Below are 14,981 nucleotides of genomic sequence, written 5' to 3'. Positions count from 1 at the left end.
ACCACCTCACATGACGGCATTTATATTGCGCTTTTCTCCTGGTGGGCTCAAAGCCCTTGAGCTGCAACCAAAAGGGCACGCTCAGGAGGCAGTAACTGTTACGGAGTCTAGTCCAAGGACTCCTTACTGAATAGGTGTTGGCTTATTGAACAGGAAGAGCTGAGATTTGAACCCTGGTCTCCTGTGTCAGAGCTAGAGCCCTTAACCATCACACTATCCAACCATACGTTTAATGGGGGGGCTTAAGAGACTGTACTAAAAAGAAAAATCCCCTGGGGGGTACTTACCTCGGGAGGCGGAAGCCTCAGGGTCCCAATGAGGCTTCCCCATCCCTGTAGCTGCAGGCAGTCCAGCGCTGGCTCCCCTGAAGCGTCCCACAATCCTGGCTCGACAAGCGCTGATATGTTTACCTTCCCGGCTCCATCGGGGGCGCTGTTGTGGCTCTCAGCACGGAGATAGACGGAAATAGCCGATCTCTGTCAGGTCCGCTCTACTGCGCAGGAGACCTACGCACTAGATCGGGCCGACAGCGATCGGCTATTTCTGCCTATCTCTGAGCGGAGAGCCGATACTCCGCTGGAGCTGGGAAGGTAAATATTTACATTGCCGCTGTCCAGAGAGGGATAAGCTTCGATAGGATGCGGAGGCTTCCCCTTAGTTCAGGTTTTCTTTAAAGGATACCCGGAGTGATATGAGATAGACATGTGTATGCACAGTGCCTAGCACACAAATAACTGTGTTCCTTTTTCTCTTTATCTGTCTGAAAGAGTTAAATATAAGGAATGCAAGTGGCTGACTCGGTCCTGACTCAGGAAGTGACTACAGTGTGACCCTCACTGATGAGAAATTCCCATTTTTATTTTTCTTGCTCTCAGAAGCCATTTTCTGCTAGGAAAGGGTTTTATAGTTGGAATTTCTTATCAGTGAGGGTCACACTGTAGTCATTTCCTGTCTGAGTCAGGACTGAGTCAGCCACTTGCATAGTTATTTCTGTACATACACATGTCTGTCTCATGTCACATGTCACATGTCACTTCGGGTATCCTTTAACCACTTGAGGACCACAGTCTTTTCGCCCCTTAAGGACCAGAGCCTTTTTCTCCATTCAGACCACTGCAGCTTTCACGGTTTATTGCTCGGTCATACAACCTACTATCTAAATTAATTTTACCTCCTTTTCTTGTCACTAATACAGCTTTCTTTTGGTGCTATTTGATTGCTGCTGCGAGTTTTAGTTTTTATTATATTCATCAAAAAAGACATGAATTTTGTCAAAAAAATGATTTATTTTTTTTTTACTTTCTGTGCTGACATTTTTCAAATAAAGTAAAATTTCTATATACATTTTTGTCCAAATTTATTGTGCTACATGTCTGATTAAAAAAAAAAATTATATTTATTGGTTTGGGTAAAAGTTATAGTGTTTACAAACTATGGTGACAAAAGTGAATTTTCCCATTTTGAAGCATCTCTGCCTTTTCTGACCCCCTGTCATGTTTCATGAGGTGCTAAAATTCCAGGATAGTATAAATACCCCCCAAATGACCCCATTTTGGAAAAAAGACATCCCAAAGTATTCACTGAGAGGCATGGTGAGTTCATAGATTTTATTTTTTTGTCACACGTTAGCGGAAAATGACACTTTGTGACTAAAAAAAAAAAAGGCAATAAAAATCAATTTCCGCTAACTTGTGACAAAAAAAAAAATCTTCTATAAACTTGTCACACACCTAACAGAATACCTTGGGGTGTCTTTTTTTTCTAAAATGGGGTCACTTGTGGGGTTTCTATACTGCCCTGGCATTTTAGGGGCCCTAAACCGTGAGTAGTCGGGAAACCAAATGTCTCAAAATGACTGTTCAGGGGTATAAGCATCTGCAACGGGTGAATGACAGGTGATTGACAGGTAATTACAGGGGAGGATAGATGTATACAGTACACTGGGGGGGGGGGGTCTGGGAAGGATCTGAGAGTGTGGGGGGGGGGGTGATCAGGAGCCCCCAGGGGGAAGTTTAGGGACCAATTTGAAAAATAGTGTTGACAGATAGTGACAGGGAGTGATTGATGGGTGATTAGGTGCAAACAGGGCTCTGATGCTGAGGGGTGGGCAGGGGGGGTCTGATGGGTGCTGTGGGCGATCAGAGGGAAGGGGGTGGGAGATCAGTGTGCTTGGGTGCTTACCTGAGGGGCTGCAGCCTGCCCTGGTGGTCCCTCGGACACTGGGACCACCAGGGCAGGAGGCAGCCTGTATAATACGCTTTGTATACATTATTATGTATTATACACTTTGTTTGCGGCGATCTGGACGCTAGTAACCCACCGGCGCTTCCGAACGGTTGGCGGGTTACTGCGCAAGGGGGGTGGAGCCTGTCACCGGTGCCTGATCGCGTGACGCAATCGGTGCATAACCACGCCCGCCGCCATCACCGCCGATGGGCGTATAGCGGTCGCTTGGGCCCAGCCCTTTCCGCCGCCCATCGGCTGTGGGCGGTCGGCAAGTGATTAAAGGGTATATGACACTATGGTCCCCAGTTTTACTTACCTAGGTTTTCTTTCACACAGTGTTAGAGGTGCAAGAAGGGGATGGGGAACAATTTGTTAGTGATCACTACTATTCAAAGTATCTGTGATTATTACCAGCGCAGGACCAATAGAGAGCTAAAACTGTAGTTGAGGGATGGCCCTTCAGGGCCCCTCTAGCCCAAGGGCCCCGATGTGGTAGCTACCTCTGCACCCCCTATTGCTACGGCCCTGGCCTGGAGCGTTCTGCGCAGTTGCAGTTTGTTTAGAACTAATTAAGTGCAGAATGCTTAACTTAAACCTGAGAAGAAAGGAGGGAAAAGTTTTATATATACCTGGGGCTTCCTCCAGCCCCCTCCAAGCAGATCACTCCTTCCCAGTTGTCCAATTCCTCCGGTAGAAGCCCCATTATCTTTAGCCAGTTGGGCAAACTGCCAGGGATGGGCTCACGAGTAATTACAAGTGATTCAAATGAGCCTTAATTGCTGCAGGTGAGCAGCTGGATAATAAGGGGTTATTTACCCATAATTCCACCGCCCGCCCTGCATTCCAAACAGCTTGCACCCGTCCTATTGGTCGCTTTGCAAGCCTCACCACGGCGCACTTCCTCCTTCCGGCTTGAAGGAGGAAGTGTGTGTAGTGAGGCTTGCAACGCGATCAATAGGAAGCTACTTGGAACGCAGGGCGGGGCGGTGGAATTATGCGTAAATAACCCCTTATCATCCAGGCGCTCACCTGTGGCAATTAAGCCTAATTTAAATCGCGTATTTGAGTGCTTTGGCACTCGTGAGGCTATCCCTGCGTACTGCTTATGGGCTGCATGCCCACCACACAGTGCTCCCAGCTACGGGAGTATGGGCGGACTGCACCTTGGCCAACTGGCCACAGAAAACTGGGTCGGAGGATTTGGATGGCTGCGCGGGAGCGAGCTGCTTGGAGGGGGCTGGACGAAGCCCCAGGTATGTATAAAACTTTTCCCTCCTTTCTTCTCAGGTTTACGTTAAAGCGGATCTGAGATGAAAAACTAACTATAACAAGTAACTTGTCTATATATGTTATATAAAGTTTAGATAGTAGTTTACACAGCAAATCTAGCTGCAAACAGCTTCAGCAGTTTACGATTATTTATTCCTGTGATACAATGAGGGCAGCCATGTTCTGTTTGTCACATTACACACAGGCAAGCTGATAGCATCTCCAGTCCTCAGCCTGTGACAAATTCACCCTCTCTCCTCCTCCACTCTGCCTCTGAAATCTCTGGCTAGTAACCTCCTCCTGCCCAGACTGAGCTTCCATAAGCCCTTGCTACTAAGGCTGAGAGTGCCAAGGCTCTCTGGAGAAGCTGTGGGCGAGGCTTGTTTAGTTTATAGGGAATTAGAGTATTAAAACAAAATAAAAAAAGTATTTGGCTTGAGGAATGCCCTATAAACTATATGAAAGGAACACCATTATTCAATGAGTAAAAGTTTATCTTGGATCCACTTTAAGCAGTCCGGGCTCTTAATTCTTAACTGTAGTGAATGGGTCAGCCATGCGTTTTTCCCAAAAATTTGTGCAGCATGCCTTTGCGCACCGCACTGGTACGCAGCGTATGTAATGTGAACATCAGACAGTGCAGTCTACGCACTTCTGATGTCCGTGCATGTCTGCCTCCTGCACGCTTTGCTGAAATACAGACGGCATCGCATATAATGTGAACGAGGCCTAAGTCGGCAGTATTGACTTGAATGTAAATGGTGGATTTCTGTCCACTCAGAATTATTAGAGGGAATCCGGATTTCCGACAAATTCATCAGTTTCCAGCCTCCCTGCTTACCACTTCCTCTGTAGGGGGTTTCATTCCCCTGCTCTTTGTGCACCTTCCATACGCCATTTTTAAATCTGAAATCTTTATTTGTTGTCTCTTAGAATGGTATTCTACTCTTGTGACAAGAATTTTAATAATATTTCACCCTTGATTTATGATCATTCAGAATTTACCTTAAATTGACCAAAAAACTGATACTCTACCTTTAAGCAGAAGTGGCATAATTACCTCCGCACGTACTAACCGGACCCGCCTCTGCCCAAGTCTCTGTGACAGGGACAAAGGTCTCCTACAATTCCTTCAGACGGGGAGCTGAGCAGGTCGGGAACACTACTGGGTAAGTCTTGATGGTGTTAGCGGCATTGTGAGGTTTATGGCTGGCACAGACTTCAGAGGGATTCCAGCTGTGCTGGGCACACTCTAGCGATGATCATGCCAAGCTGGCATAAGAGCAACAGAGAACCGCCCACAGTCAGGAAACTATAAACCAACACCTCTCTACCTGAAGCAGGGTGTGTCACCGAGCATGGCAGTGCCCTGTATAGAATGGAAGCAAAGTGAGTGACTGGTATCTAATACCCTTATAAAGCAATAAAGTCGATCTGTAGGCACACAATTTTGATAGAGCAGGAAAAGATTTATTATTTACTACTGTTGTCCTAGTGAATGGCAATCGCCCTACATGGGTATTTAGGACTCTTTCACAGTGTGATGTTAAAGTCGCAGCACGTTAAAACAACATGTAACGCAGAATAACTCACTGCAATGAAAAACCAATGCCTCGCCCACAGTGCACATGTTGCGTCGGTGTCTAATGCTGCACGTTAAGTGAAAGTGCTGCCTGCAGTGCGTTATACACGTTATTAGCTGTGTTAGACTGTTTGCACATGCTCAGTAATGACTTGGAAGCATACTTATCATTGCCTGTATGCTCTATTGTATGCGACGATAACGGGGCATTAAGTTGCGGTGCGACTTTTTTGGGGCGTTGCGTTGTATTTTGCGTTGCGACTTTAACGATGCATCAAAACACAACGTCCTACTGTGAAAGAGGCCTTAGACAGCAATAAAAATCTAGTAAAGGTTCTAGCCCTTCCTTAGGCCCCACTCACATCTAGAACCGCAAAACGGAAGCGCTTAGCGCGGGAAAAATCACTTGACGCTTCTGCGATTTCAGAGCGATTGCAGTCAGCACTGTATCGCGATCGCTCCAGAAACGCCCAGGAAATGCTGCAGGTAACACATTTGCGATTGGCGCTAATTTGCAAAACGCCCACAATCGGTGCCAATCGCAGCAGTGAGGACACTGCCATTAGGTAACATAGCACTAGCGCTTTAAAAAGCGTTAGCGATTATCGGGACTCACCCGCTAATTGCTTAAGTGTAAATGAGCCCTAAAAGAGGAGATGCAGTGAAAGTAACATCATGCATAAAATTGTTTATTTTTTACAACATTGATTTATAGATTAGTCACAGTTTGTTCATTGTAAAATCTTTCCTCTCCCTGATTTACATTCTGACATTTGTCCCTGGTGGTGACATGTTTTGTTCTGCCAGGTGATCTGTACGGAATGTTTGTTACTGTGAGTTCTATGCACAGAGGGAGATATTGCTTGCTTGGCAGTTAAAAACAGCCGTTATTTCTCACAATGCAGCGAGGTTCACAGACAGGAAACTGTCAGGCCCATGGTCCTGACATCACACTGTGGGAGGGGTTTCACCACAATATCAGCCATACAAACCCCCCTGATGATCTATTTGAGAAAAGGTAAAGATTTGTTGTGGGAAAGGGGGTATACTATCAACAACGTATTGGAAAGAAGTTCAATCATTGTTTAAAGTTCCTCTTTGAGGCCCTGTTCACATCTGCGGGTTTTGCCGGCGATTTTGGCAAAACGCTCAAGCACTAGCGCTTTTTAAAATGCTAGTGCAATAATAACCTATGGGCCCGTTCTCACTTGGGCGATTTGCGTTAATCGCTGGCGATTAACGCAAATTGCCAAACGCAAATATGTATCCTGCACCAGTTTCAGGCGATTTCCCGGCGATCGCGTTTAGTGCTATGGAAGCTCTAATCGCGATCGAGGAAAATTGCCCCAAGTGTGAAAGGTGATTTTTCATGTTAATCGCCAAAAATCGCCAAAGCAAAACGCTAGTGAAAGCGCTATATGCAAGTGTGAATTGGCCCTAAAGGATACCCGAGGTGACATGATGAAGATAGAAAGAGGTCAGTGCAGACAGAGGTCAGTACAATGACCCAAAATACTGTTGATACACTCTCACCCTGGGATGGACCAAACCGCACAGACCCAACCGTCGCGCCTAATCTCAGATTTTTAGATTAGAATTTACATTGGATTGAAAAGATTTTTATTGGTCTTTTGCAATCCAATGGGAGCCTGATACTTCTGATGGCACTTGGATCTAGATCTGTATACCTAACCGGGGCGGCGACGGCAATGACAAAGGACCTGAATGTGATGGTGGCAGGCAAGTAAATCATTTTTGAAACGTATGCGGTGGTCAGCCTAATGAGAATGGGCACCATGCATTATCATAGGCTACCATTGATTAAATCGGCATCAACTTCTCCCGGAAAAGACATGCGTTCTGTTTGTTGGAATTGATCAATAATGTGAATGGGTCCTATTGCTCTGCATAGGATCAGTTCTGTTTAGTTCTACTTACCAAACTACTTTAATGCAGTGTGAACCCAGCCTTATAATGCACCACGAGTGAATGTGCAAACAATGTGGCCCTCTTTAAAATCTATGTGGTGTTCTGGTTCTCCGGGTGAGTGATAGGCAGGTCATCTGCAGAGATAGTCATTGAGATGCAAATAATTTCAATTTGGATGCAAATTATTTATGCTAATATTTGTTTTTCTTGACTCCAAGAGTCAAACTCATGATCTCCTGCTTCATGGGCAGAGGCAGTACCTCTGGACGAACTCTGCTGGCTATATATACGATAATTTAAAGGAAATGGGTGCAGCTTAAAAACTTGGTGATCATATGGCACAGCATCAAAATTTGATTGCTCCATTTTCAAGCTGCATCATTTTCCATTAATTTAGAATAGCAATTAAAGGACATCTGAGGTGATGAAATTATGTAGAGCTTTACGTCTTCCAGCCCTTGGAAGTCTGTGCATCTCTCACTGCAGGTCTGCTGTCCTCCAGAGTCTCACAGTCAACCACATAGTGGGTCAGCGGCTACTGTGCACGTGTTCCGGGAGTGTTCTACGGGCCGGTAATCCACTACGTGACAGACAGCAGAACCATGGAGGACAGTGGGCCTTCAGCAATGGACACAGACTGGAGGGAGCACCAGGTAAGTAAAGCTGTATATTATTTTCTTCATCTCTGGTGTCCTTTAAAGAAAACCTGTACTGAGAAAAACGGCCCCAGGGGCCCCACAGTCACCTTGGGTAGGGGAAGCCTCCGGATCCTATCGAGGCTTCCTCCGTCCTCCTGTGTCCCACGGGGGTCCTGCTGTGCCCCTCTGAATGTCGGCAATGTAAATATTTACCTTCCCGGATCCAGTGCAGGCGCAGTTGAACGGACCCGACTGAGATTGGGTATTTCCGTCTACTTCGGAGCCGAAAGCCGAAACAGCGCCCCTGCTGGAGCCTGGAAAAGTAAATATTGAACAGGCTGTCGGATTTGTCGTGCCGGCGTTGAAGAGCTGCAGCGAGACCCCCGTGGGACAGAGGAGGACGGGGGAATCCTCATTAGGATCCTGAGGCTTCCCCCTCCCGAGGTGAGTACCCCTTGGGGCCGTTTATCTAGTTACAGTGTCTCTTTAAGTATTCAGTTTCAGTTGAGCAGGAAGCAGTTTTGCGAACTCATCCCTAAGATTACTGACACACATGAATTATACAGTGCTGCCCATAATTATTCATACCCCTGGCAAATTTTGACTTAACGTTACTTTTATTCAACCAGCAAGTAATTTTTTGATAGGAAATAGCATAGGTGTGGTAGGCATCATGGAGGGGGGGTCGGTTAGGGTTAGGAATACGGGGGGTTAGGGTTAGGCATCGGTGAGGGGGTGGTTAGGAATCAGTGGGGGGTCGATCGCGATTAGCATACATAGCACCACTAGTCGCGATCCGCCGCAGTGTCCAGTGATTTTTCCGTGTTAATCACGGAAAAATCACTCCCGCAGTTTTGCAATTTTAGATGTGAACGGATCCTTATGGCTAAAAGAATTAGAGGCAGAAGATCAGAAGGAATGCCAGGTAACTGGTATTGTTTAAAAGGGAATAAATATGGTAGACTCCATATCCCTCTCAGTTCAAATGTCCTTTGAGTACCCCTGCACACTTAGCAAATACCCACAGGAGTATCCGTACCATGTGTTCAGAACCGAGGTGCTACAAAATTTCAGTTACGTTAATAGCAAGAAGCAAAGGTAAGGATAAACACACAGATATATGATATTGTTAGCCGATGGTGTAATTTGTTTTTTTGCTGTGTGTTTTGTACAATGTAGATTTAAAAGTATATTGGAAGATCCCATAATGTGAATTCAGTGCCTGTGTACGCATTAAATAAACTGTAAATATGCCCCATCACTCCTATGTATTCTGGGAAATAACTATAAACCGTTAATATTTAAGCTGAACTCTGGAATGGAATTGCAGGAAGGGAGGTTGTAGCACTACTGAGCTCATATTTCTTGTAGATCCAGCTGTCATAAAGGATCTGAGATGTAAAGATTGTTTTATGCTCTTGCAATCTTTGCATCAGCAATCCAAGTCAGCTTGCTGCGATAGCCTTGCACTGTACTGACAGATATATAGTCTGAGACTGATCTGAGTGCTTTTGGCAGCTTTTTGGCTCGCCTGTGTTTCCAATAAGCACTTTTGCATGCAGGTGAGCCCACAGGAGTGATTGCAATTTGACCAAATCACAATCTTGGGTTCTGTAGCACTTTTGGAGCAATTGCGCTCTAATGCAAGGTGTAGGAGTGCTGCAAAATTGCTTTTGAATCGCTTTGCAGCGATTTTGTGTACTGTGATTGCTAGTTTGAATAAAGTTTTATCTACCTGCCAGGTCTCTCCATTTCCATGTGTGGTGGCTTCCGATGTGTAGCCCTGCCCCTTGCATCTAAGTGGTGACCTTTTGTGCAAGGGGGTGGGCCAACACTCCAGAACCTGCTGCACATGGACCTGGCATGTAGGTAAAACTTTATTCAGAGCAAAAAACGCAAATCTCAAGTGCTGTACAGAAGAAAGTACAGCGCTTGAAAATGCTTTGCAAATTGTATCACAAAATAGGGCTATAAACGCCGTGCGAAACACTTTCACTTTAGCAAGCACTGTTCTCAGTGGCGAAGCAAGTGAAAACAGCGCTGGAGATTTCGGCACAAGAAGCGCTCAGACAGTAATTTGGGCGCCGTCAAAATATGGAGCACAAATTACTATAAAAACAGCATAATTCAGCCGCCAGCAATAGCTAGAAGACAAATTATGTATTTCCCCACTGTCCATGGCGGCCTGGAGAGGGAATAGTAATTAACGCCGTCGGGACTTTTGCAGGAGCAGGGTGAGATGTTTTTTGGCTTTACCATGTGCCCAAATTTGCCGGTGGCTTAATTATAGGTAATCAGTGGGTCTCTGCCTGGATTTCAAAAGGGAAATTGCAGTGCTGTTTCTGAGCAGTAGAGGGGAGAGATTGCAGATCAAGCTACATCAGTTGTACATTGCTCCTGGTTTGTACTTTACACCAGTGTTTGTCAAACAAGTCCTCGTAACTCCTCAACGGTGCATGTTTTTCAGGCAGCCTTACCCCACCTGCGCATAGGTGAGGTTGCCTGCAAAACATGCACCATTGGGTAGTCACAAGGACAGGTTTGAGAAACACTGCTAATGAATGTGAATAGGCTGGTGCACACCAGAGCAGTTCGTTTTTTCCCCAAACGCAAACTCATATCCTGCAGAATTTTTGCTTATTTCTGAGGCGCTTCTGCCTCAATGTAAAGGATAGGAAAGTGATAAACTTCTCTGAAAAGCGCTAGATCAGAGCGATTTTCCAGGCATTTTTGTTACACAAGCTGTTCAGTAACAGCTTTTACTGTAACAATATATACATCTGCTACACAAAAACGCTCCAAAAACCGCCAGGCAGAAAACCTCTCTAAACATGCCTAGAATCGCTCTGAAAAACCGCCTCAAAAACCTCTAGCGTTTGCAGATCTGCTAGAGGTTTTTGGTTTGCACTGGGCCTTCCTCTGTAGAACAGGATTAATGGATCTTCTCCTGAAAGTTTAATGTCTTCTGTTTCCCTTCCAGAAGGATGGCGGCTGCTTCAGATGAGGATTTGACGTGCTCCCTCTGCCGTAATATTTATACAGAACCAGTGTTGCTGAAATGTGGGGACAGCTTCTGCCAAGACTGTGTTGCAAGTGCTTTGGATACACAGCAAACTCCCGGAATTTATTCCTGTCCAAAGTGCGGAGAAGAGTATCTGGAACGCCCTCCACTGGAGAAAAGCATGGAGCTGTCCAAGATGGTGGAAAACTTCAAGTCTATGCATATTGCAACAGAGCCGCAGGAGAGCAGTGTGACCATCTGCATGTATTGCGTGGATTACCCTGTGCCAGCTGTTAAGGCTTGTCTACAGTGTGAGGCCTTCATGTGTGACAATCACTTTACAGTTCACAGGACAGACCATGCGTTAGTAGAACTTACCACAAACATAAGTAGCAAAACATGTCCCGACCACAAGAAGCTCCTGGAATATTATTGCTTTGATGACTCCACTTGTCTGTGTATGTCCTGCTGTTTAGTTGGGACGCATAATGGACACCACAAGGAACTTCTAAAGGTGGCTTCTGACATGAAGAAGGAGGAAGATAGACATTTCTTAAAACGATTGATACCAGAGAAAGAGTTAATTGATGAAAAAATTTATCTTCTTCAAGACCAGAAGACAAAAGCACAGGAATATGCAGATGAAGAGAAGAAGAGAGTCAGAGATGTGTTTGAGGATATTAAGAGGAAACTGGAAGTCCAAGAGAAAAAAGTACTAAGCGAGATCTCGAGTCAGGCAGAGCAGAACTCACAATCATTCTCTGATGTGATCCAGCATCTGAAGAAACAGAGGGATGAGTTGAGCAGCAAGATAGATCACATTGAGAAAATGTGTAATATGACTGACCCACTATCTGTCCTGCAAGATCTAGAATCAGAAGAACTAGGGGGTCAATATGTTGAGGAACCTTCTGCCCCTGTTCTGGAAGATTTTATGATCGTGTTATACCATTCCCTGTGTGAAGTCATTGGTCAAATAAAGCCACAAACTTACTTTTCTGAGCAAGAGGTGAATGACATGTTACTGGATGAAAATACTGCAGATAATTATGTTGCTTTATCCGATGACCTGAAATCAGCATGGTACTCTGTAATGCATCAAAATAGACCAGAGCTACCAGAGAGATTTGCAGAATTCTGTCAAGTGATGAGTGTGGAGGACTTTTCCCATGGCAGACATTACTGGGAAGCAGAGGTTGGAGACTATGGGGAATGGGCTGTAGGAATGTGCTATTCCAGTATAGAGAGGAAAGGTAATGAGTCAGGTATCGTGTTTAATAACAAGTCATGGAGTGTCTACTATGGTAAGGAAGAATATTTAGCAGTACATGGCTCACAAGAAACACCACTAACCCTCAAGTCTGGATTAATAAAAATAGGAATTTATCTGGATTACGAGGCCGGCCGACTGTCCTTCTACCAGATTTGTGACTCCGTAAGACATCTTCACACCTTCAATGCCACCTTCACTGAGCCCCTCCATGCTGCATTCTGGGTACATGATGGAGCCTGGGTGAAAATCACATTAAGATGGCTCCTATCACCTCCCTGAATGGATTACTACGTGTTCTGAGTAGTCCAACTGCAGCATTATTTCAGTTACGAGGATATGCTGGTGGCCTCAACTAACCAAATCCCTTAGCTATTGAAATGGGAGTCTTATCCATCTAATGTAATTTCTGTTTATTCAAAACCAATTCAATAAAAATAAAAAGATAAAAAAATTAAATTGTGAGACCACGTCTGGCAAAGCTGGGGCCTGCTCCTTGGAGCGCCACATAGTCAATGAAACACTCCATCAAGTTCATCCACACAGCTCAGTTACAACTGTTTCTGCACAGAATAGACATGACCAACGAGTTACATATAGCTCCAGTTTACATGCAAATTAGCTGCACATTTATGCAGCTTGGAATTGGGCCAATCAAACGCTCTGCCTGTTGATTCTGATTGGCTGAAATTCAAGCTGCATACCGGTTGCATGAAATTACATACAAGCTGGACATATGAGTGTCTCATTGACCATGTCCGATCCGCAGTTAGTTATAGAAGTTAAAGAAAACCTGAGAAGGGGGATTTAAAAAAATATATACATAACTGGGGCTTCCTCTAGCCCCCTCCAGGCTGATTGCTCCCATGCCACCGTCCTCTTCTGTCACCTGGATCGTGTGCGGCGGAGGACAACGAGGGAGCGATCAGCCTGCAAGGGGCTGGAGGCACTGGTGTTTTCAGACGGGGGTTCCGGATGTATGGAATCCCCCCCCCCCCTTTCCCCCAGACTCCTGTACCTTTAAAAAAAATTCCCTGAAATCGCTGAAGCGGGCAAGCTGGTAAATATACAAAGGCTTGCCTCCTGCAGAGTCTGTGGGAAAAACTCAGCTCTCTCACTATTGTAAAGACTGCATGTAGACAGCTACATAAGGTATTTCACAGGTTGAAAAGTTTTTGACAGTCTCTGAACTCCAGGAGGGCTGCCTGCAGCTTGTGTGAGAGGCTGACCATCCCTTACATCCTCCATACCCCTACGGACGATATACCTATATCATTCCCCTATTCCCACAATCCTCCCCCCACTATGTTGTTAATGTTTTATTTTTGCTTTGGCAATGCTAAATGTATTTGGTCCTGCCAATAAAGCTTTTTTGGATTTGGCTGGCAGGGACAGGAGACACATTACAGGCAAGCAGCCTGTGTGATGTGGGACTGCAATACAGATACTCTCTCTGCATTCACCATTGTTTCCCCTTTCCCCTAGTGCTGGCTGGAAGGGGGGCAATCTCCTCCTAGGCCCCCTTTCATTCAGTGATTTAGGGCTGGTCTGGTGTATTCAGGTTTGTTGTTGTAAGGCAATGTAAAATATTAGGCTAGCTGATAAAAGTGCAATTAGAGGGCAGGCAAGCTGGTAAATATCCACAGCATGATGCAGAGCTTGCCCTTTAGGCTCCATTGGCAAAAATCTGTCTGGTCTCTCCTCATTGTTATAATGACTGCATGTGTGGATAAGGTGTTAAACAAGTGAAAAGTTTTTTACAGTCCCTTGACTCCAGGAGGGCTGCTTTCTGACTTGTGTGAGAGACCAGCAGGGACATGAGACCTATTACAGGCAAGTAGCCTCTGTGTGATGTGGGACTGCAATACAGATACGCTCTCTGCTCCATCTCAGGTTATTCTCAGTCTCTCTCCACTCCTCCTCTCTCTGGGCTAGTGCACACCAAAATCACAATAGTAATGGCTAGCAATGAGTGAGTGTGATTTTGTGAAGTGATTTTCAGAGCGATTTCTGAATGAATCGCTCAAAAAAATGCTACATGTGTTATATTTTTATATTTTAAAAAATCACAACACTGCTGTGGGAACACACTCATAGGGTAACATTAGCAAATCGCTTTTTTGAAATCACTGTCAGTTTGAAAAACGCTCAGAAGCCCTCTTGGTGTGCACCAGCCCTCCCTCATTAACAATAACAATAATATTTATATAGCGCTTTTCTCCCTGGGGACTCAAAGCGCTGTGACCCTGCATTATGCAGTCTCAAAGGCTTGGGAAAAGAGGTGAGTTTTTAGCCTTTTTTTTTAAAGCTGTCCAGGGAAGGAGCCTTTCGTACTGATTGTGGAAGTGAGTTCCATAGAGTAGGGGCTGTATAGGAAAAGGCCCGAGCACCAAATGTTAAGTGTATCCTGGGAATAACCAGCTTCATCTTGTTGGCAGAGCGGAGGGTGCGTGGAGGGGCATAAAGTTCCAATAGATCCGCTATGTATTTGGGTCCCATGTGGTGTAGAGCCTTGAATGTCAGCAGGCAGATCTTAAAATTGATTCTCCATTTTACTGGCAACCAGTGAAGAGTTTGCAGTACTGGGGTGATGTGTGAGCTGCGGGGGGCATTGGCTAGGAGTCTGGCTGCAGCATTCTGTACTAGCTGTAAGGGGCGCAGAATCTTTTCTGTAGATCCGATGAACAGGGCGTTGCAGTAGTCTAGGCGGGAGGATACAAATGCATGAACCAGGACAGGTAGGTCTTCAGCTGGGATAAGGTGTTTGATTTTCGCTATATTTCTTAGATGGAAGAAGGAAGACTTGACGATAGCTGATATCTGCTGTTTGAGTTTTAGATTTCCATCCAGGATCACCCCAAGTTTCGCACAGAGTCTTTATACTGTACAGTATCTCCCCCAATTCCTAGTTTGAGGTGGTGAGCGTTTTGAACTTTATCCATCATGTGTGGACCACCTACCACCAACACCTCTGTTTTGTCAGAGTTCAGCCTCAGCCAGCTGGTGTTCATCCAATTTTGTAAATCCACTAGACATGCATTTATGGATGCTGATGGGTCTTGGGTG

General features: G+C 45.3%; 1 protein-coding gene across 1 annotated transcript; it reads left to right on the top strand.

The window, feature by feature from the left end:
- The first annotated feature begins 3,374 nt into the window (after positions 1 to 3,374).
- LOC137525940 (E3 ubiquitin-protein ligase TRIM11-like) lies at positions 3,375 to 12,197 on the top strand. Its single transcript, XM_068247150.1, has 4 exons — positions 3,375 to 3,479; positions 7,509 to 7,659; positions 8,625 to 8,742; positions 10,625 to 12,197. The coding sequence occupies exons 1-4, from the start codon at positions 3,375 to 3,377 to the stop codon at positions 12,195 to 12,197; spliced, it is 1,947 nt and encodes a 648-aa protein (XP_068103251.1).
- Positions 12,198 to 14,981: the final 2,784 nt, after the last annotated feature.

The sequence above is a fragment of the Hyperolius riggenbachi genome, chromosome 7, assembly GCF_040937935.1.
Source record: "Hyperolius riggenbachi isolate aHypRig1 chromosome 7, aHypRig1.pri, whole genome shotgun sequence".
Classification (NCBI taxonomy): Eukaryota; Metazoa; Chordata; class Amphibia; order Anura; family Hyperoliidae; genus Hyperolius; species Hyperolius riggenbachi.
The sequence above is the reverse complement of the archived record's forward strand: the minus strand, read 5'-3'. Positions and strand labels throughout refer to the sequence as shown.

Bases quoted from the DNA above. Each gene is read 5' to 3' on its own strand.
- LOC137525940 (XM_068247150.1), top strand. From the start codon at position 3,375: ATGGGCGGACTGCACCTTGGCCAACTGGCCACAGAAAACTGGGTCGGA. The intron at 7,660-8,624 runs GTAAGTAAAGCT...TATCCCTCTCAG, and splicing joins CAGACTGGAGGGAGCACCAG to TTCAAATGTCCTTTGAGTAC. The intron at 8,743-10,624 runs GTAAGGATAAAC...TTTCCCTTCCAG, and splicing joins GTTAATAGCAAGAAGCAAAG to AAGGATGGCGGCTGCTTCAG.